General features: G+C 43.1%; 1 protein-coding gene across 1 annotated transcript in view; it reads right to left on the bottom strand.

Annotated features, from left to right (window-relative positions):
• The window catches only part of LOC131668770 (nuclear receptor coactivator 3), a 59,672-nt gene extending 36,949 nt beyond the window's left edge, over positions 1 to 22,723 (bottom strand). Inside the window, exons 1-2 of the mRNA XM_058943196.1 lie at positions 22,174 to 22,723; positions 20,893 to 21,296 (exon numbers count right to left, since the gene is read on the bottom strand). Coding sequence (XP_058799179.1) covers positions 20,893 to 20,921 — 29 coding nt within the window. The 5' untranslated portion in view covers positions 20,922 to 21,296; positions 22,174 to 22,723. The remainder of the gene's footprint in view (positions 1 to 20,892; positions 21,297 to 22,173) is intronic.
• Positions 22,724 to 23,279: the final 556 nt, after the last annotated feature.

Here is a 23,279-nt window from a genome sequence, read left to right as displayed (position 1 = left end):
TTTCTTGATGGATTTTCTGCAAACGACACTTAATTACAAACTGTCGTCAACGTGAGTATGCGATACGGATTGGATTTTTTCTTTCTCGCTCCTGGCAATTTCTCACGTGCAAGGACTCCTGGATTACTCATTTGATAAGATGTGCAATCGTCAAAAACTAATATGACGTTTTTACGAGAACTCAATGTACCCCCGAAAAAACAATCGCGATGCTCGATTATCTCGAGAATAACGAACTGCGTGTGTCAATCATTCTTCCCCTTATTCTTGGTGTATTCTTCAAACGATGCTTTTTATCTAGCACTTTGGGACACCATCGTAGGTATAGCAGAAAAAATGATGCTGCGGACTGGCTTAATATTTAATCCTAAAAATGAAAACTGAATTCGATACTATTCTTTAAAAATTTTTTTTGAAAACGAGATGAATAACAAATACATCTAATTTTCACAATGACTAACCGAACCTCGTACCCGACTGCATTAATTTAACCCAGAATTCAACAAAAAGAATTCTCAAGTTACCTCGTCGTCTCCGTTTTTTTTTCCACTAGAAATAAAAACAAAGTAGACATTCGCAGCACAAGAAATATAAGAATCACCGGAGCCACGGCTGAATAACACAATGTTTGTTTGCACAGGTTTCTCTTTGCTGGCATTAATAGGAGATCTCGCGTGATGCAACTGCAAGGCATTTCCTCGCGCAAAAGAAAAGAAAAAAAACAAAGTTAATTTTCCACGTCTCGCGCAAAATTCCAAGATCCGCGAGACTTGATTTCCACAACTGCGGCAATTTGAATAAAAAGATAGGGTTTAATCGTCCGCGCAAGAGAAGAAAAAAACAATAGAGGTAAAAATAAAATAGGTGGTTTCACTAAAGTAACCTCAAGTGTTTATTAGATGCGTAGACATGTACGGGGTCAATATCGTCCATTATCAACGTCTAGCCGACCGCACCGAAGATATCGACTTACTCTTTTCTGCACCCGCGGTTTCCTCGAACAAGTGCGAGGTCGCGTTAGCTACTATATTTTAAGGTGTACGGACTACATTCGAAAAATTATTTTTTTATATATTCGGCTTCCTTCCTCATCGGGTTACTCTCGGTTTTAGCGCTTCTTCGACGATATCGAGTTGTTCCGATTTCTCGGAGATGTATCGAATAGTAAACGCCTATTAATGACCTTCGTACGGTGTCGAATTCAAGCTGATCAGCTCGCAAGATAACTTGCGAATACTATACTTCATGCGGTTTTGTTTTTGTTCCTTGAGAGCGCTCGCGCATTAAAATATGGTGCGAATTAGCGAAAACACAAAGACGCGCTTGAAATTAAAAAGGCTTGGCTTTGTATGAAACAGCTGCTCGCGTACATATCAAAAGAAATCGCAGCAAGACGCGAAGAATAGATTAGAGAGAAGGCCTTATAATAAGTGCTCTGTTTTTAGAAATTCGAAACTTTGCGGAGTTGGACGAATAAAAAAGCAACTTTTTTTTAGTCTGAAAGGACTCACGCGCAACAAGCCTTGTACGGAAATGGCTGCCTCTTTGATGGTACTCACCTGAAACAAAAAAAGAAGCAAAGTAATTAGTCTTAGTTTGGTTCTTCTATGATATTTTAATAATTACATTATCGCGCTATTCCGAGAAGTTCGTTTTGGTAAAATAGTCTCACTTGAGGGAGATTTCCTGATCAGTCGTGTAGCGCCCTCGCGACAATTATACATGGATGCTTTGAAAAAAAGGGTCAGGGGAACAAAGAGACGAAATGAAATAACTGGAGGCTGTAGCGAAGTGGTGTGGCGACGTCTCTCAATGACGTTGACAGAAAGGATCAAAGAAGAGAGAAAAGGAAGAGAAGGCATTACAGATATATTGTAGGCCAATGAGCCAAGTGCACGTGTGTGTGACGCTCGCATGCAAAGCAGTACCGTCGAATGTATGTGTGGGTGTGTGTCTCCATGAGGATCAATGTGACAAAATGTAGAACTTTTACGTGTTATCGCGAGGTTTGACGTCAAGCACGCTCTTTCTATACGCGACGCGAGCTGGCAATTACAAAATGCCACGGTAATTAAAAGTAAAATTAGGTACGAGCACCAGTTTTTTGTCAATAGATTAATGTACCGCGACTGCTGTGATGATAATTTTCGCATTAAAAGTCGTTAAGCCTTATCGCCGTTCTTAACTGCCGCGAGGTAAGTTATAGTTACGCTTTATCGAGTAGTCACAGTTTATTTTGTTAATTAGACAATATTTTGGTCGATTCCCACCTGTCGACGACGAATTGTCGACTGTGTTAACGGCGTTTCTCTGCGCGACAAACAACAAGTCTAGTTCGGCGTAACTTCCGGCAACACGACAAATCCGAAAGTACGTTTCTCAACCCGCGTGAATTTGATCTGAAGAATTGAAAAAACCAGTCCGGGCAATAAATCCCGTTCAAACATAATGCAATCCAAAACAAGATTAAACCCTTCTTTTTCTCAGCGACGCGAGCGCTTTATGCAGATTTTAATACCAAATAAATGCACTGGGCGTTGAAGATTTATGAAGTGCCGCTATGAGGCGTGAACGGTTTAGGACCATTGTCCAGCACTGTGCGTATACTCGTCGAGCAAGAAGATGCAGGGTGCAAACGTTTTCTCCGCGCGCAAATACACCCAAGAATTTCATTATGGGGATTAGGAATTGCTGCGGCGACTCTCTGTGCTTTATTAAAAAGAAAAAGACGGTTATTGCGCTGGAAACACATCCATCTTGCGACTTGTATTATTGCGTCTTATTATATCGCGATGTGTTCAAACTTGGTCAAGAAGCCGCGCGGAACCATTTGTTATTGTGATGTTTCGCACGCGTGACTCACAATTGCTGCCGTATTTAAAGCCGCCATGATATCGTATAAACACGATACGCTAATATTGCTCTTGTGGCCTGTTGTATGTATCTTTTTGGCGTTTTGCGAAAAATCGTGGCTCCTTAAGCAACTGGGAAATTGCCCGACCGACCCATCGACAACTTTGAAATGCACAGTTGAAACGACGTCAATCGATGAATCGAGTATTTTCAGGAGACATTGAACAAGGAAAGATATTGGTCCGCGTATCAATCGTCCTCGAGCATAATTATTCTTGCCTGGATTTTACTGGCGAAATTACAAAATAATCCGAAAAAATCCCTCGGCGACATCTCTTCCTTTTTATCGGGCGAAATTTCAACGATGCTTTACTCGAAGAAAAACATAAGCCTACGCGCCTTGCGACGAAAGGATCAAGCTTCGGACGGTCTTTCTGACCCTCTCTTCGTCCGCACGCACGCACGTCTGACAGCTTTCCGCGCCACCCACGCAGATTGAAAAATTGAGTCCTCTTCGAGCTTTGGATAGACGAAAAAAAAAACTCGAGAGCGTGTAAGCAGAGCGCGTGATTTTTCTTTTCTCAAGTATATGTACACAATGAGACAATGAATTTTCATAAATTTTCAGTCTGAAAATATCGCTCAATTTTGCTACGCTCTTGAAGATTCTTCGAATTGTTGTTGACACTCGCTTTCATACTGTTCGTAGCGCCAAAGTAAGCATGCTATCGACTGGTCGCTGGTCGTCGAGTTGTTTATTTATTTTCAGTTGAAAATTGAACCGAGGATAACCAACGCTTGCTGTATTTTCGAGATGAAAAGCCCCGAAGCAATTGACACCCAAGATGCGTGCGAATTGGCAGGTAAATTAATAGTGGCGCGCACGTTTTCGCGCCGGCGTAGTTTCCTGACGAAATGAATTTGTGCAGATCGAATGAGAAATGATCGAGAGTAGACTATGCACGGCACCGAACCATTGATCTCTTCAAGTTCAAAAGTTTCGTCGGTTCGGTAAAAATAAGACAAAGTTAGCAGCACTTGGCACAAAACGCCAACAGCATCGTCATCATTAAATTCAACGTCAACGTGTGTCTCGCGCGATATTGTGGGTCAAGGTTCGCGATATTATAAACGCACCGATACGGTTGTTTCTCCGAACGAATAGAGAGGGAGAGGGAGGGGGAGACGAGTATTCCAAGTGAGGAAGCTCGAAAACGATCACGAGAGACCTCTACGGGTGTATCTCTCTTTCTCGCATAATCGCTTTATTAGCCACTTCACCATGCGGACGTGTTAGCGTTGGTGCCGAAAGGTCCATCATCCTCATAGTTGAGAGGAGAAAGTTGAAAAATCTTCGCTAAAGCGTCGGGATGAAATACGTCGCCGGAAATTTCGCGGAAAAATACGTCCTTTCATTTCAAAGATCGCCCATCGTCTTTCTCTCTAGCAAAGTAGAAAAGCAATGGAAAAGATAGTTGCCGGCGAGCGTCCGTTTTGACCAACAATTTCGGGGAACACTCCCGCATTCGAAAAACCAGTTAACGTGATACTTGACGCGCGCGAGCGCGTGTCTGTGACCTTGCTCTTTTATTTCTCCTTCGCATTTGAACTTGCAAGTGTTTTCTATACAAATAACATGTTGTTATCTGTCGTGTTTCTTTCGTCGAAAACTTCGGCACTCGTGAGGATTTTTCAAAAAAAAAAAAAAAAAAAAAAAAAAAGGGGAGCATCTATTCTTTACAAGAAACATAATACTAAAGAGACTCGCCAGGTACAGCAAGCATAATAAAATCCGAACGGGATTTGCAGTCAGCTGATCGAAAGGCAGCTTGCAGCACAATATTTACACTTCGACGAACAATGTCGCAAGCAACGCCGCACCTTTGCCCGACACTTTTCATCGAATTCGCACATATCACCTCATCGTAATGCACCAAAGAACAATCAAAATGGAAACGGGTACCTGGCAGTAGCTGCTGCGTACACTTTAATTAGTTCACCGTATAATTATTATACTCTCCGAGTGAATGTATACGTATCTTACGCACGATGCGTAAGATTGTGTAATATAGCCGCGCGACGTGGCCTTCCAAGCGCTCGGACTTTCTAAACATAAAACTGTATACCAGGTATGAGTTGCCTCTCTACGTGCTGTGCGCGCGCGTGATTATTGTTGTCTCGAGTGGTTACATCCTATATATAGTTTTTCATACGAATGTTCGACCAAGGGTTTTATTGGAATACACGCGATCTCTTTCTCTGATTTTTTCTGTAGCTAGTGTAATGAAGAAAGGGTATCGTATTGATGTATTGTGTTTCCTTTCTTTCACCTCTGTTGTATTGAGTCATAGAACTCGGATGGTGATTCTTAAGCCACAATAATTTCTTATGTTAAGTATCGACAAAGTTTTGAGAACGTTTAGATTTAATCATGTTGATACCGACGACAAGTCTCAAAATTCAATATTGCGATGAGATGATCCACTGCGTTCAATAGTTTACTTCCATACAGGCAGTTCATCATATAACTAATTTTATTGCTGAAAACTTGATATTTAAAATTCACTTGTGATCAAATATTCCCATCCAATATGCGTCCTCCGTCTCGGTCGTTTTTCTTAACCTTGAACACATTTTATATAGAACACGCAATCAAAATCACATGCGCGTGCGCGCGCATCCAACGTGAAAGAGATTAGCGTGTGCGAGAGAAAGAGAGAGATTGCTTAGACTTAAGCCAGCAATATAAATTCAATTGGCAAACGAGTGAGCACTGGTAAAAAAAAAGCAATAATACCAAAGGCGCAGAGCCACTGCGCAAAAACTAATCCGTCGGGAGAGAGAAAGAGAGAGAGGCGTGCCCCGAAAAATAAAGTCAATGACGCCAGCCCTCCTGCGTCACTTTCAATAATTCGCAAAAACTCCTCTATATCAGCAGCTAATCTTTGGCGATGGATCTAATAAATTTCATCGGATTTTTACAGGTCAACAGGCCGCCGTTGTTATTGTTGTTTGTCGCTCACTCGAGTTTCAAGCGTGTTCTAACATTTCCGCCTTCTCATGCACAGTCACAGCCATAGCGTACACCGCACGATCGTTACAAAAGAACGATATTGTCTATTACTTCATATGCTTTTTCCATCTGAATGTACTGAGAATGTACGTGATAAACCATTGTTACGTTGCGCGTGTCGTTCGTTCTGTATCGCACTCTTTTATTCATGTGCACACGTGCGACTGACTTACAATATGTATAATGGTTGATGTCATTGATTGAACGTACTATGCTCGGTAACAAATATTGTTCAAAATAACGTTGTCCAATAAAGTATAATAACGTTCTATGACGGCTATTTTCGATTAATATCCATCGGAATCTTCGTTGCTACTAGCTACGCGAATATTTTTCCAAAATCAGTGATGCAATTAAAATTAGATTTCATTCGTAGATGCGATATCGAATGAAAATTAATTACATCACGATAGCGCTCACGCTAAACTACGTCCGAGCATTAACTCGAGTCGAGCGAGTTAATCAGCTTATGATTCCACTGAAGATGTTATGGAATTTCGTTATTTCCTCAGCTCCTCGCCGCCAAGATATTAATCTCTTCTGAATTACATGGCAATGCCGATGAAATCCATAGAAAGGGAAAATTGAGCAGCGCACGACTGCAGACTCCGGGTATTGAGAAAAGAAGCTAGTCCGCAATTGGCAAAGAAAGCGCAATCTATAATGACTGAGAAAGAAGAAGCTTCGGTCCATAATTAGGTTATCGAGCGAGTCCAATTGTTGATTTGGTCGCTGCGATGATAACCCCGCCAGCTTTTTTCCCCCTTCCTCGATCGACTTAAAATATTTTACACGCGCACTTAACAGGAAAATCGAAGCTATAATTTATCATGAGAATTTTCGTCCGAGAAGAAAAAAATAAAGAGCGGATCGGGGACCACCCACGCGCGAAATTCACATTCTCGATATATATATATATATACACATATATATATATATACACACACACACATACATGTCAAAATATGACCTTGCCACTCGCACCTATATAAGTCGCTCGATCTGTGCGTACATATTTCTTTGGAAGCTGCTCAGGTTCTTTCTCGGGCCAGGGCGATGATGAATTTGTCATTCGATCGACCGATTTTGAAAGCCGATCAGCCGAGCGGGTCGTGATTCATTTTTCTCGCAGCCTTTTTGTTGTTAACCTTTTTTCAATCTCCTACTTTCGTGGATTTTTTCGGCCACTGTCGTCGCTGTTGGCTAACTGCACATTTCAAGACCACTGGATTTCCAGAGAATACGAAAGTCCGCGAAGAGTGATTCGTATTCGATAACGTAGAAACGCTATTTCTTATGCGACCGTGATCCATCAATTTCAAATTTAAGTTACGCAACGTCGATAATTACAAAAGACACATGATCAATAATTTGGCCATCTTCAGTTTGACTCATTGTTAATTCAGTCACAAATGAATCGCCTTCGTCGCTGAGGAAAAACAATGTAAATAGGCTAGAAGATATTCAACGTACGTTTGAAGATGGACTGCGCGTTGCATATCGAATGCGCGTGAAACCTGAATCCCGTCGCAAATCGTGAAAAAATGAGATAGTTGGCTGGCTCGAGTCTATCGGTACGTTATACGTCGAATTTCAGCGTAAAATAAATATTTTCAACTGGCGCGGGGCGCTAAGGTTAAATATTTAGCCGAGAACGAAGCGGAATAAAGTGAAGCAACACGACGTTGGCGGCGCGAGAGAGATAACCAAAAAGTTCATCGATGACGCGCACATCCATGTGAAGCTTGGCCGCGCGCATTTAATTATAAAATCGCTCGGTCGACTGAATTTTTATCGACGATTACGCTCCAGCATTGTTGGATAACCAAGTGCGCCGTTTCTCGGGAAACGAATATAACTGTTACAGTCGTCGCAACGGCGAGAAAAGTCCTCGTAAAAGAGAGGCCTGCGTGCTTTTAAAAAATCATCTCTGCGCGCGCATATGGCTCGAGAAGAACGACTCTCCGCTCCGAGTTTTATAACGCGAACGAGCGGAAAAAAAAGACCAGCGAGTCTCTTCGAAAAATCGTTTCCGAATAGCCGTGCCGCGAGTGTTTTTGGCCGCGACCTTGAAAATCCTGCTCTTCCACTAACTACTACTACCAATACTCACGTGTTGCTCCTTCTAGTCTTTTGTTCGTTAAACGATTTCTCATGATCGGAAATCCGAAGGCTTTCACTTCGTCGCGAAGAGACAAGTCGTATACCGTCAAAGTGCGCGCATACCGTGTCTTCGCGATCGCGATGTACCTGGCGAAATTTTAGCGGAGAAGAGGAGAAGCAAAGGAAAACCGAGACAAGCCCTTTTATTCCAAGGTTTCTCGGGTTCGCTAGCCTAAAATACAGCAGGAAGCCTATATACGAGAGGAATTCGCGCGCTCGCTCACTCGCACACATTCGGGGAAGAGGATCCGGTTTACACTCTGGCTCTTTCGCCTAACAGTCCTCCTTTCGTCTATATTGTACGCACGCGTGTGTGTGCGTGTAGAAAGAGATGTGCAGTAAATGGGCAGCAGGCAGCAGGCAGCAGGCAGCAGCAGCAGCAGCAGCAGCAGCAGCAGCAGCAGTCGACCCTGAGAAATCCTCGACGGCAGCGGCGGTGGAGCCCGTCTATGATATAACGCGCCAGCGAAAGTTGCCCTCCACACACGCGCGCGCTACTTCGTAAAACGCGCTCTCCACTGTGCTGCCTTCGCGCGCGTCTGTGTGTGTCTCCGTTGTGCCGTGCCGCGCGTACACGTCACGAATCCTTTTTTTTCCTTTCCTCCTCTTCTTACTCCTTTTTTTTTGTTCCCATTGTTGTGCGCGAAAGATCGGTTTAACGTTTTTCTAGGCTTAGACCTTTTGTGCTACGTGCGTGTACTATATGTATACTTTTAAGTGACAATGAAATTATACGGACGCGCGTATATAAATTGCGCGTTGCGGAATGTGGTTTCGCTTTTATTACAATAGTCACGTGCACGTGTGTAAGTGCGCGCCCGACTAGTGCTACGAAGAAAAGTGATTACTTAAAATTGTTTAATAATTTTCGAGAAAAAAAATAATTAACGGAACGAAAGGGAGGATAGCGTATTCCGAGAAAAGGACTAGATGATTGGAGTAGGTTAGCACTAAAGTAAAGGTTGTCGAATTTTGCAAAGCTAAATAAAAGCTACGTGGAAATAGTAGACACGAGCGAGCGGCTAGTCTCCAATTATAACCGAAGAAGAAGTTATTGGCAGATTCCGTCATATACAAAGTGAGAGTATTTGATTCCATATCATCAACTCAGATCAACGGATTCAGGAAAAAAATATAGAACTTCGTTCGTAACCTGGACTAAAGGTTCAATAGATTTATCGTTGTTTCTCGCGCGAACATCAGCACACGCAGGGAAGAAGTAATCGCTTGTTTTTTTCGCGAGGTCTTGGAGTAGTTGTGGCGAGGAGAACCCCGCGTGTGTGTTCTTTCGCGTTATATACATCTTATACGTTTTTTTAACAGCATTTCTGAAGCTCAGCAGTGGTAGGATGGGCAAAAGGGGCCCTAGAATTTCCGACAGGAAGTGCGAATAATTTAACGCGCACGACTATAATTTACATGTGCTAGTAATGAAATTTCGCTATCGCGCGTGCGCAATCTCTCGCTGCAAGTCCGTATAATGATGTAAAAGCGTAATAAAGCGTAAGAAGTACAATGCGCGCACGTCGTCGTTAGTTCTACCGATGCTCATTAGAGATCCTCATTTTCGCTCTCTCTCTCCCTCTCCTGCTCGCGAATTATCTGCGAAACGCGCGTGAAATTCGCATTCTTCTGGCTTTTTTTTTCAATCGCGCTACGCAATAACGAATCACAAACTTGCGTGGTGCCACAAAACGTTTTACGGAAAAAATAACACTCGCCTGCAACAATACACGTATGTGAACACCAGATCTTCGCACAAGTTTGAAACTTATTCCACAGTTGGTATTGTTTGGAAGTCACAATGCGTCAAGTTGAAGTTGCGTGGTTGAACTTATGTACGCGATACAGCGCCAAAATCAATTACGAGTCGAATTTTCTAGCGCCTCGTGTTGTTAAGTCGCGTGATGAAAAAAAATAGATCTAGATTACGAACCCGATGAATCAGTGACCGAGCGATACAAGCCCCAGATATGAAACTTATCTATCTTTAGTTAACCCACATGATGCGAAAAGAATAAAAAAAAAACAAAAAAAAACGCACAAATGCGGCAGCAAACCTCCTGAATATTTGAGTATATGTGCATGCACTCATTACCGAACGCTCGGCAAATATCTGTATGTATATAATCGACGACGATGACCGATGTACGTGTGTGACGTCGACGCAACTCGCATGTGTGCGTGCGTGTGTGTGTGCGTGTGACGCAACGTAAAGTATTGATCGGGCTCGTAAAAATGTATTTTTACACGACGCTGAAGAAGCCAGAAAGCGAAAGCAGTTAAGAGAGACATGCGAAGGAAGCATTTCCTCGATATGTGATGGTAAAGGATATTCTATACGTATGCGTTTTTCGTCTTTCCAACAAAATTTAAATTGCTAACGGCCCAACCCGTCGTCATCGTTGTTACCGTGTTATTCAAATCGTCTATGCGTGTACTTTTTAAAAGACTATCGATTTCTTGGATAAAAGATTTATTCCAGAGATGCGAGGGTATATCTGTATATATACTTCGTTTTCGACTACTTTGGTAGTCAGATGTTAAAAAAAAATTTTATATATGTGTGACACGCATTCTGTGCGCACGCGTGCACACACACACACACACACGCGCGCGCGCGCGCCGCGCACGCACGCACGCACACACACACTTATGTACGTAAGAGGGAACTTTTGCGTATATTGATGAGAAGAATACGTATTGACCAAATTTCAATGTTATTTTTTTATCTTTACAGGGGATCGACAGATTCTGAAATTGATTTCGGAAGTTTCTATACCTCGAACGTTTTACGGATTAAAGGGACTGATTCTCTGATTCTTTTAGAAGCGCAGTAAAAACATTCTTATTCACCCGGCTATCCGTTTTAGTTGCTTGATTGTAAAATAAATTATAAATCATATGAGAGATGTCGTTATTGAATAAATAAGATTATGAAGCGTAATTTTAACGGTATCACAACAAGTTTGAAGTAACAATCGTGAGATTGAGGCGGAAGGAATTATAGGGAGTTCTCGATGAATGTACTTGGCGATAATAACTTAAGTACAACCAGCATATAAAGAAGGTATAAACATTCCATTCGCGTTGTTTATAAACCGCAATTATTGAAGCTAAAAACATACTGTTTTCTCGCCAATAAAAACTGTTCATTTGTAACGTATAACTTCGACTCATTTCCAAGATATATGTGAAGAAGAAGAAGAAGAAGAAGAAGAAGAAAAAGAACAAGAAGAACAAGAACAAGAAGAACAAGAAGCAGAAGAAGATAAAGATGATGAAGAAATTAAACCTAAGGATAACTTTCAGAGCCAAACCACATCTGCGAGTGAAGTTCCAGAGCCTTGCTGCTCTCTCGCTCGCCGTACTTGAAAGTCTATTTGCAACATGTGCAAATTGTACTAACTCAAGGTGACATAAGGTCTGCGATTACCCAACAAACAGTTACAAAAATCCGGCAGCAAGGGCTAGTTTCTAAGAATCACACAGGCGCCAACTACATGGTTTCCTTTAAGGGATAACGATCGTCTTTGCGATGATTCTTCGAATAAATAAAAATGAAAATCAGACAAAAATATATATTATCGGTTGGATAATTGAAGAGCCTCGTCGCTTCGAAAGAGAGAGCTTTATTTGTTCGCCGCGCAAACGAATTATTTTTACCGGTTCCTCCTCGTCAAAATACGCGCCACTTTCAAAGTGCACGAAAGAAAAAGAAAATAGTCTCGCCAGTAGAATTCTCAAGGAAAATTCTTGATGATTCTTATTTTCGAACCGGCTGTCTTTTACTTTTTTATTTTTCATACTTACGAGGCATATTTATAACCGGCTTGCATATCGATTTTTATCGCTTCTTGGAAATTTATAAGTTTCAGAAACTTAGTTCCCAACACAACATACACAGGTCTCGATAACGTAGTTATGCACAGACTTGCAAAGAGGGTTGCATTATACAATATGCTTATCGATTATTATTAGATAATAAAATTTTACATTACAATTGTCGCTTTGGAGCTCGTACGATTGAAAGCAATGTTTTCAATCCATCAACGTCACCTGCAAAGTATGAAACTTTATCATTCGCGTACGTAACTGATAATCGAACTGCGAGAGTACGAAGCGCAGTGAATCACAAACTGCTCTGTACGAGCATTTGACGTTTGCCATCTAGTGCATGGATGACAACTAATGAAAACAAACAACAACCACAACGTGGCTGTCGAACCAAGCAAAAGGCCTATTTGTCCATCATCGTTACGACATGAAAGTTAATTAATTCGCATAACGTTTTGCCTAAGACGACGGCGACGACAAATGCGCGGACGAGTGATTACACAATATGTATAATTCGTTACGTAAGAGCGAAAACTGATATCAGATTGATGTCTCTTTTCTTCGGTATTTTTGACTATACTTTTTCTCCTCTTGCCAGTAACAAAAATTACTCGTACAACAAAAAGACATTTGTTTACAAAAGCTGGACGAAAAAAGATAGAAAATCAAAGACGGAGGCGCGCGAGCACACACACATACCATACGTGCACGCGCACGCGTGCGCGCACGCGTGCACGCACGCACGGACATACACAATCGCTTCCACAAAGTAGTTAAATGTTGGGCACACCTGGCGAAAAAATCACGCAACACACGTACGCAGATGGTCCTTTGTGAAATTTGCCAAACTATTCGGGTAAGAAAAATTTGCATATAGTATAAGGGCAGTAATAAACATTGTTAATGGATAATTAATTGACAAGAGTGCGGGCTATTTTCTGAATTTTATATCTTTATCAGCAGTTGGACACGAGTTGTGAAGACGACTCAGTTGCAGCTGCAAGCAGCACATCTTCGACCAGCGCGCGACCATTTGGGTCACCTAGTAACTCATTCGTAAAGACCTCGTCCGTGAGATAACGCTGCCGTCGACGATTCTTTTTCTTATGTACATAAGTGTTCTGACAAAAGTGAATCTAACGTTCTCCGCGAGATTAGCGAAACAGTAAAATTCTGCGCTACGGCAAACATTGACTTTTTTCAGGTCGAATTTCCTAATGTCGTTCGTAGCAACTTCAAGCTCACTCCCAGCCAATACTTCTGTGCAAATTTCAAGCCCACTCTTGCACCCGCGCTAGCGTTTTAACAAGGACCGACAGAGGATGTGGGTCACACGCTTTGCCCTATATATCTAAAATTCAGGCTTTTTCTCCATCTCGTTTGTACTGCGCTATCGACAAGCGACGATATTGGATTCACCGCTCGAATATCGATAGTCGCTATCGCCGAGGAAAAAAAGCAGAAAAACTCAACACTGTCGACGTGCCAAGAGGGAAAAACGGCACGGAGAGTAATAGCACTTGCATCTTTCATCTTTTCTTAGTGCGAATTGATAAGGGATTGCAATGTGCGCGCGCGTTCGTGTGTGTCAGTGTCATTGCCTGTCAATTATTTGCAGGTGGAACTTTGTTTCTTTTCCGACGATTTCGTTGCGCATTGTAATAGTCAAGGTCAGCGCCTCGGATTCTTACAGCAACGATAGTTTACGTTTTCCCTCCGCGCGCGTGAGTAACCTCAATATATATTCTCATACCGATTGACGCGTGATGCAACTACTAATTGCGCTCGGTGCGCGAGGGGATACTAATCGCTTTTTCTCACGCGCACTCCGCGCCTATATCTCGACGCATAATTTTTAATGAAGCACGAATGCTTAATGAATGCTGACAAAGGTCAGCTTGCCTGGATGATAAGCTCGTACACAGAATGCCATGGGGAAACGAAGTGCACGCGCGTGTGGAAGCCACAACAATGCGGGTCGCTACACAAATTTTAGAGAAAACAATAAAATTTACCGCGCGCTCCCATATCGCTCGTGTCATACGGGTTCATTGAGTTACGACTCGACGCAATCACTGAATAACATTAATTTTACACCATTCTCCGATGATCTTGAAAATAATCAGGGCTTTTATCGCGTCTCTTCCGTGCCGCGAAGATGCATTTTTCGCCTGGCTTGCTCCTGACAAATAAGAAACTTTAGCGACGACGAATTGAAATGGCGCAAGTCGCGAGAGAGAGAGTGAGAGATAGAACGCACGCGCACTTTATATATATATATATATATATCGCGAGCGCGTACTTTCGTGCCCTTCGTCCATGAAAGTCGGCCGCGCGTCGCGAGAGTACTGGCGTGTGCGTGTGTGAGTGCGCACGGGTACGTACCTCGCGAAAAAAGTGGAGAACTTTGAATTCGAGGCTGCTGCTATACTCTCTCGTAATCGTCTTTTCGCTTTGCACTGAAAAACCGACTAGCGAGCAATTACGTCACGCATGCTATGAGAGATATTGTCACGCTCGCAGTTATTATTTTTTTCTTTAATTAGCAAGAGGAAAAAAAGCTTCTTTTTCGCAGTTTCGTCCGACAATTTAATATTGAAACACCTGCTAATCTTATCTCGTCGCAGCTGTTATCAATAATCTCATTTGAATAGCCGGACTACTGTATCTCTTGTCAGCGTTAATTTTATTAAAGAGTGAGAACTCTACACAGACTTCGGTAATGAGATTAATCCAATCCAATTCCAAGTCTCGGAGAGAGACACTATCCTGCAATTAACCATGCATCAAGAAAAAAAGAAGAATGCCGGGTAATATTAATTACGGGCTACACTATTATCTGTAAGGAAGCTGTCCATTTGCGCGAAATCGTACATTTCCTCGCTCAGCAGTCGCGTTTCGAAAGTTGCATTTTCTCCTCTCTCTTTCTCTCGCAAAGGAAGAAACAAAAATTAAAATTTTCTGCACACACATGTCTGAATTTATCTGACGATTGTTTTCGTATAATTGCTGCCGTGGATGGTTAATTAACGCGAGAGTGATTGAGTTGCGATTGTAGATTTCACTGTGAATGTGCGTGTGCGCCTCTATACGCACACAGCGAGAATTTGATTAATTGGATGATTAATAACCAATTACATTTCTAACTACCCCACCATTTAGATATTAATTTGATTTGATTACAAAACACGGCAATTTTCCCACGCGAATCAATAGTTAGCAAGACACAAATCTGTAAACCGCAAAGCTACAACATTGCTCTAGTTGGAACATTTGGTTTCTCGAGCGAAGAAAAAAGCGGCGAAACGAAGTCACGAACGAGAAAGAGAGAGAGAGAGAGAGAGAAACCTAAGTCTAATCGTCACCTTAACCTTGCAAGATTCGAAAGCGGCAATGGCAAAGTAAACTCTACAACTCGTCGTTACGCTCGCAAGAACATAGGAAGTAGAAAGAGAAAGAGAGCGAGAGAGAGAGAGAGCGAGAGAGAGAGAGAGAGCTTAGGCGCCTCGTTATACGCATACACATACAGAACGGATTCGAACGCACAGTAGCAGCGCGAGAGAAAGTGGCATAATATATAGGTAATCTTCATTGTTGGGTAATAAAACGTAACATGCAACATATGCGCGTACGGACGTGCAGTAAGCGAGAGAGAGATGCCGGGATTAGTCACTCTCTCTCTCTCTCTTTCTGTATGGAGATATAGATAAATACTACTGCTACCTGTCTTAAGAGAGCGAACGGCGGCTTTTATCGCTACCGTTATTCATATTCTGCTACTACACGTGATGCGCGCGAATACATTCTCAAGCATCTCTCCGGGCTGTCACTACTATGCATCGCGACGTGGATATATATTGTCCCAAGATCGCCCGTCTGCATGCATATACGTATACGTGTGTCAACCCACTCACTGTTAATCGGGTGTCAAGTGTGCGCTTCGTAGATTCTTTTTCTACCGCAGAAAGTCACTGCTTTTCGCGATATCGTGTCATGTGGTTATTTTACGAACACGTGAGGTTTTGAGCTCGACCTATAGGTATTTTCAGTTTAGTTTAAAATTGACCGAAGACATTTAGATCGATCAATGCTAATAACGTTCTATTTTCTCGATGAAGTTACACGACAAACTCGGTTCGCGCCGGGCGATTGCTAGTGTCCGGCAAATTTTATAACAAGATCGATGGTGAGTACCGCGATAGCGAATATACCTCGATTGATGTTATCAACGGTACCTCGTACACGAAAATATATCCTACGTAGTTCTCAAAAATGTACAAATTAGCAGATACCGCCATCAAAGAGTCTTGTTTTTTATAACGAGAATACTGTAGGAAATGAGATAGCATCAATCTCATCACAAAATCAAGCCCGCAAAAGAGAATCTAAAGATAACCAAACAAGCGTACAAAAATCGAAAAGCCATCAAAAGAGAAAACAATTTTTCAACTTCTTCATAGAGGCAAAGAAAGACATGTAGCCGAAAAATTTGCATTTTACACGTGGGACAGCTGGCGGCGGCAATGCGAAAAGGCTGATGCAACGTTGTTATACTGCCATATGTGAGGCCCATCTGCGCCCCGCTAGGTGATGCAGCAGCAGCAGTAGCGCATATTTAGCGCAAGAGACTTTTTGGAACAGACGACCCGATTTTTTAAAAATCCTTTTTGTCTAATCGGTCGAAAAAACGAACTTGGAGTTTCAAATTTTCGTTGAATTTCTCTGAACGTACCGTTGTTTTATTTATCGCTCGCTCCTCTCACGCGAAAATATTTCGTTACGGCATTTGTCGAGTGTCGGATTGAATAATCCTCTCTTGGAAGCGTATGCGCATGCTGATTGACTCTCTAATCCCTTCGGCATAAAGATACGTTCGCAAGTTTTTTTCATCGTTCGCGAATACTAATTTCTAAACTGAGCGTAATTAACGACGGTTCGAAAAATAAATATTTGCAATGCTTCGTAAGCTTCCCCGAAGCGCAGATAGAAGTTTCAAATCGCGCATCGGAGAAAAAAAAAAGAATAAGAACAAGAACAAGAAATAGAAACGGCACCCGCAGCCCCCAAAAAGAGCCATTGCCGAAAGACGGCGAAAAAACGCGAGCGCGAGATGTTGCAATAGTATACTAAAGAAGAGAGGCGAAACATAAAGAAAGGCAAGCGCAGCACACTAACCTCTGTCTCTCTCTCTCTCTCTCTCACACACACACGCACACTCTCTTTCTCTCTTCCTCATGTGTTTCAAGGAAGCGCGTTCGCTCGAAAAATCTAGCTGCGAAGCGTAGCGCTAGCAGCGAAGATTCGTGCTTTTGTGTGTAAGTATGAGTTTTTTCTCTCTTGTGTGTGTGTGTGTGTGTGTGTCTGCGTGCGCGCGCACGGCGCCGTCTCTCTCTTTCTTCCATATAGACGAAAGAAAGTTTCTGCAAGAGATATGGCAACGCTGCATACACCACACGTCCGCTCCAGCAGCAGCAATACGTCCACGTGACTCACTCGCGCTATTCGGAAAACACGCATCGCCCGGGCGTAACACATTCTTTTTCGCGCATGTACGCTCGATGCAGCTGCGCCAGCTGCCGATTATATTTGTCCGAGCGATTCGCGCGCGCTCTCTCTCTCTCTCTCACTCTGTAAACTGCCACCTTGCTTACACACTTGTCCTGATCGATCGATGTTTTGATTGCTAGACAAGTGAGCCACTGCCAGATTCTTTTTTTTTTGCAAATTTTGAACAACAGCACGACTACCTGCACCAGCTTTTACAATCAAGTATTTTTTGCTTACTAGTTTGGATGATTCAGTTGAGTTCGTGAATCAAGCGATTATCATGAAATATTTGCGAGCTAGTGCAAAAAAATGATATATCGAGTTAATTCTGATAGACCACAATAATGAAGCGTAAATTTAGACTTAGAATGAAAAAAGGCACGACACGATAAATCCACTGTCTGCGTATATTTCGACGTTCCTTTCGAGCGCTATATATGTGTTTCATTAATTATTCAATCACGACAAAGTGTACAATTGAAAAGAAAAAGAAAAGTTGTATGTGTGTGTCAACGATTTTTCGATATATATCGTTCGTTCTCATACAAAAAACTCACTATCTCACCGGATGTATCTCATATTTATCGATTTCCCCATTAAAATTAATACAACAGGACACTTCTTTATTGCACGATGTTCATTTTGAAGGTACGTATTATGGTTTCTTTTTTTTTATTTCAAGCGACGTACAGGAGGAAAACACGAGGCACAAGAAAAAAAAAGAACGGCATTCCTTATCGAGACATATAGAAATGCGTATATATAATTTTGTGCGAGTTGTGCGTATATGCGACGCCGTAAATTAAACACAGGAGCATACGACTGAACTAACGTTACATATTAAAATAACAAGTCACAAACAACAGTGGCAACCGATGGGTACTACACCGACGCAGATGCAACGCGTGGAAAATCTCAAGGATGCACTTTCACCGGTAACGTACGATAGATAAGATAAAACGCCAGTCGTTTTTCGTACAAGACCCGGCTGCGTACAGCTTGGATACATAAGTCTATTTTTTTTCCCAAACGCGTTGCAAGAAAGAAAGAAAAAATGGACCAATGACGAGAGTAGACTGTCGATGAAGAGGTATCCAATTGTCTCTTGTTTTTTCGACTTGTTTACGCAAGATCACGATAAAGTAAGAGGTTACCGATAAGTCGTCAATTAAATTGTTCCCCCGCAGGCGAAATGTGATTTGGATGCGCACAACGACGATGCTAATCAAACGACAGCTCTGCCTATTTGTTTTGATTTTTTCGCGAGCGAGCGCGCAAAGTGGCAAGGGCAAGAATCTCGAGTAAACTCGGAGCTGTTAACCTTTTAACGGGCTATGTGTGGCGTGTCATGGTCCTTTGAACCCCAGAATTCGTATATTGTCTGGGGCCGTCCGTCGAACGACGACCATCAAGCTTTTTATCAGCGCGGAATTTATGTATTCGTGCGTCGCTCTCGGAAGAGCTTAACGCGATATTATGTTGCAAAAATATATTCCAAGTGCCATTGCACTCGCGCGACTTTATTGTTTACTCTTTTCGTGAAAATGATTTCGCCGCTTTCGTCGGGAAAGCATCGAAAGAATTGTGACGTACGAAGAATTATTGCGAATATTACTTTAAAATTGCAAAACATTACACGGCAACTGCCGAATTTTATCGATTACGCCGAATTCTAAGAAAAGACGTGATAAGATAAAGCTCCAACTTATTAATAATTTTTCGAACCGCCCAACTAGAAAAGAGAACAACATGAGATCACGCAATTATTTCTCTATACTCAAAGAAATTTGTAACATTGGCAGTAATAATCGCTTGAAAAGTGTTAGTCGTGAAAACACTTTTTTTTTCTTTTTTTGCTGAGCGATAATAATTCTGCAGAGTAGAATCACGTTACCAGTAGCTGGTCACTTGATACCGAGAGATTATTTTATTATGCATCTCACTTTACCTTCGGACTAATAAAAACTTATTCCTACTGCGACTTATACTTCAAGGAACACTTTCTCGTAGTAATAAAAATGAGATTATTATATTCTGCGTAGAATCATCATTGCCCATCTGGAGTTATAATATTTCAAAATAATACATAAAAATTAAAAAGAAATGTTATATTTTGTAGCAATAAGTTATAGGAAAACTGAGGAGTACCTATGTATGAGTATTCGAAAAAAAAATGTTTGTTTTTTAAATATTCATAAGAAATATTTTTCCGTGAACTATCGAAAAAATTGACAAAAACGTATATCGTACAACACCATTGTAAACCAATCCCATTTCTGGCGATAAGATTATCTCGCAAAAAGGAAGCAAAAGAAAGGAGAAGAAGAAGCAGAAGGAGAAGGAAAGAAATGAACGTTCGGCAGGTGGAAAATCAGGTCGGCCGGTTGGCGTCATACAATGACGCTTACACCTGAGTGAGAGAGAGAGAGAGAGAGAGAGAGAGAGAGAGAGAGAGAGAGAGAGAGAGAGAGAGAGAGAGAGAGAGAGAGAGAGAGAGAGAGAGAGAGAGAGAGAGAGAGAGAGAGAGAGAGAGAGAGAGAGAGAGAGAGAGAGAGGGAAGTATGTAGTGACTGGTGTATTATATAGCGTAAGGCAAGGAAAGTCCCTTCTGCGGCTCTGACGTGTCTAGTCGGAAAGCTCTCTCGCGTGTAACCGAGCGAAAATATCACGCGCGCACGGCGCTACTCGCGCCGCCTAATAGGTTCAAGGACGAAGGAGTGTCGTTCACATGCCGTTCAGCCGCCGCGCGAGTTCGATGCCATTTTCTTCAGCAGCGCGCACATTGTGTATATACGTGTAGTCCCCTCTCCTTTTGCTCCCACACGACAGTGATGCACGCACACACGCAGAGCGTCGTGCGCGCACCAAGTGTGTATAAGGCTTCCCGAAATTTCATTAGTGCTGCGCCGCTGTACATCAAGTTACACAATCTCTGCCACTTTACTCCTCTTTTACTTTCCAGCCGTGATACACGCGTCTATGAACGCCGGTGTACTCTTTGCCAAGGGCACAGCAACCACACCGACAACACTTGCCATTGCAACCGGAAAGACTTATGTAAAGACAAAAAAAATAAGAACGATCGAAAAGAGGAAAGCACCGCGGAAAGGACGGGAGCATAGAATGTGACATAACGACGCATAAAGGTGTATTATCGCGTGAAAAAAATCGCAATGAGAGAGACAATACGCGCACGAGACGAAAAGGCGCGAGAAGAGAGTTAACCAGCGGCTCCAGGGTTATGTCGCGGCGGCTGTAACGGCGGTATCCAGGCCAAGGCGATTCTTTTCCCTCTCCATCATCGTCTCGAACGCGTATCTCTTTCTCTCTCTCTCGCTCCTTTCTCTCGCGTTGTCAAACGACGAATTTGGAAATGATGGATGTACGCGTGCTTTAACTCGTACTCGTATGACACTTACCCTGCATTTTCAGCGGCAGCAATGGACATGTGCCTCCTCTCATCGAGGGCAGACTCGCCGGCGATAGGAGGAGGACGACGACGTATTCGTTTGTTGATTGATGACAACCACGGATGTATGTGTTTGCGTCAAGTTGTCGTTTAGCACACTCACTCACCAAGCACTCGCGTGCGCGTTCGTTCTCTCTCCTTTTCCAATTAAATGAGCACTTGTTTACAATACAACACCTCACGTGTGTATTAGAACTGCTATCGATGACATTCAAATTCGTCAATGCACCACCATGTATACGAGCACTTGCGTGAACAAATATTGTTGTTTTGGCGCGTCCAGCGCGCTCTCCTTTAACCTCTCTGATATAGCTTCGAAGTGATAGGTCCAACGGCACTGATCTCCAACATCACCTGCGGGATAGTTTTCATACTGTTATTTTCTTAATAAAGCTTCGCTGCTGGAAGAGATGCGTAATGCGCATCGCGAACACGGACGAAGCATCGCTATCGTGCACGCGACAGCGTAAAGCGGCTAAAATAAAACTCGCGATGTCGGTGTGTATATTTCGGTGTTGAGATCGCAATCTTGAGCGTTCACGCTCTCGCTCTTTCTTGCTCACGCACACTGGGAAAAATCAGCGAGATTTTCGCGGGCCCAGTTCGCGAGCCGAAAATGGGAGGAGTAGCGGCACCACATATACACTCGCGTTCGCGTACAAATATATATAGATATGTATATATACACAGGGGGTACACTGGAGGTAGCAACGAACACATAATATCCAGTTATAGGTTATGGTAGCAATGCCAGCAGCAGAGCACGAGAGGCGAGGAACGTACGAACGGACGACGCTCGCTTCCGCGGCGGCGCAAAAGACTGATCTCTTTTTCAGAGCTGTGCTACGCTGCTGCTGCGCCGCTGCTTGCGTTCGTTCTTTCCCCGTCGCTTTTTCTCGGCTCTGCTCGCTATAGCGAGCGCGACAGGTTAGGCTGGGTGAGAGAGCGAGTAGGAGAGGGATAGAGAGAAGAGAAGAGAAGTGAGGTTAGGTCGGGCCGCGCGGGGGCCAATCCCACTCTCTCTTATTTTCTCTTTCTCCGTCTCTCTTACTCTCGCGACCGCAATACCCGCGCCGTGTGGACGGTCAACAACTGTTTTCGAGAGACATACAGACCTACACTCCGTCTTTCGTGAGGCGCACTGCACGCCTCCGCAAAATAAACACTAATAATACACGCAAAACGACGGTGGCGATGCTGACGACGACGACGATGCCGAACGAAAGCTTACCTTCACGTTGCGTTCGCCACTTTGGCTCACTGCAGTGTGCTACGTGCGTTGTAATGTCTAGGTCGGCACTTTAACGTGGCGCTGCTGCTTGCACGAGTTGAAATCGGAGAGGCCCCCGTGACGTCACGGACCTCTACGAGTGTTACATGCCGATGATTGTCAAGCTTCACTTTGTCCCCACTCGTTCTCGCAGCTTACAAGACCTTCGAGGGCACGAAACTTCATGCGATCTCGTGGTTCACGCGCGTGCTTTGTTTGTCGCACGATTCGGAGAAACGAAACGCACAGCACAAGAGACAGAGGTAACGATGGGGCACTCGTACACGGATCGTCTTCCAACTTAGTAACATCAGCTCGTCGATTTTTTCCTTTCTCTACTACCGCGACACTAGTAACTGGCTCTGCCACCTCGTTAGCCGAAGCGCGTCTCTTTGCTCCAAATCACCTTTATCACCTATATTTTCGAAGGATCTTTCTTTCTCTATCGCTCGTTCAATTGTATCTCCCTGTCCTGCTGCTGCTGCAGCCAACACAGACAGACACGCGACTGACGCTGGCGACACTTGGCCCCGGCACTAGATGGCAGCAGCTCACGGTCAAACAAACTGCGCCATTTGGCCCTCCCGACGACAGGCGAAACAGCGCGAGTGGCTCCGATGTCGCACGAGTCGATTCAATATCAAGAGCACGACCGAACGGCGAACTCCCTTTCACGAGCTCTCATCCGCGAGCAGCGAGCGCAGCGCCCCAGCATATTCCAAGCGAAGGTAAAATGGCCCAGTTACGCATACAACGTCCCTCTCTCTTCTCTCTCATTCTGTCTCTCCCCCTCCCCTCTCTCTCTTTCTCTTTCTCTAGAGCCACGACCTGTGCCGCCTTTATCGATGTTTTTCAACACCGCAACAATGCCTCTCTACGTCTATATATTTGCAACGTTGAACTTCCTTTCGCAAAAGAATCTCTGTGCTGCAAAAAGCACTTAGGAACTTTAACCAAATTGTTAAGAATAAAAAGATTTGTTGTCTGTTAAGGTAGAGAGATAGAGAAATAGAGCTTTATTTTGTATTTCATTGCTTCTTTTTATGTGTGCGTTGACGGCCTTTTCT

Source organism: Phymastichus coffea, unplaced genomic scaffold (assembly GCF_024137745.1).
Source record: "Phymastichus coffea isolate CEN01 unplaced genomic scaffold, Cenicafe_Pcof_1.1 PCOF00083, whole genome shotgun sequence".
NCBI classification, from domain to species: Eukaryota; Metazoa; Arthropoda; class Insecta; order Hymenoptera; family Eulophidae; genus Phymastichus; species Phymastichus coffea.
Note: the sequence above shows the minus strand (reverse complement) of the source record. Positions and strands in the feature narration are given on the sequence as shown.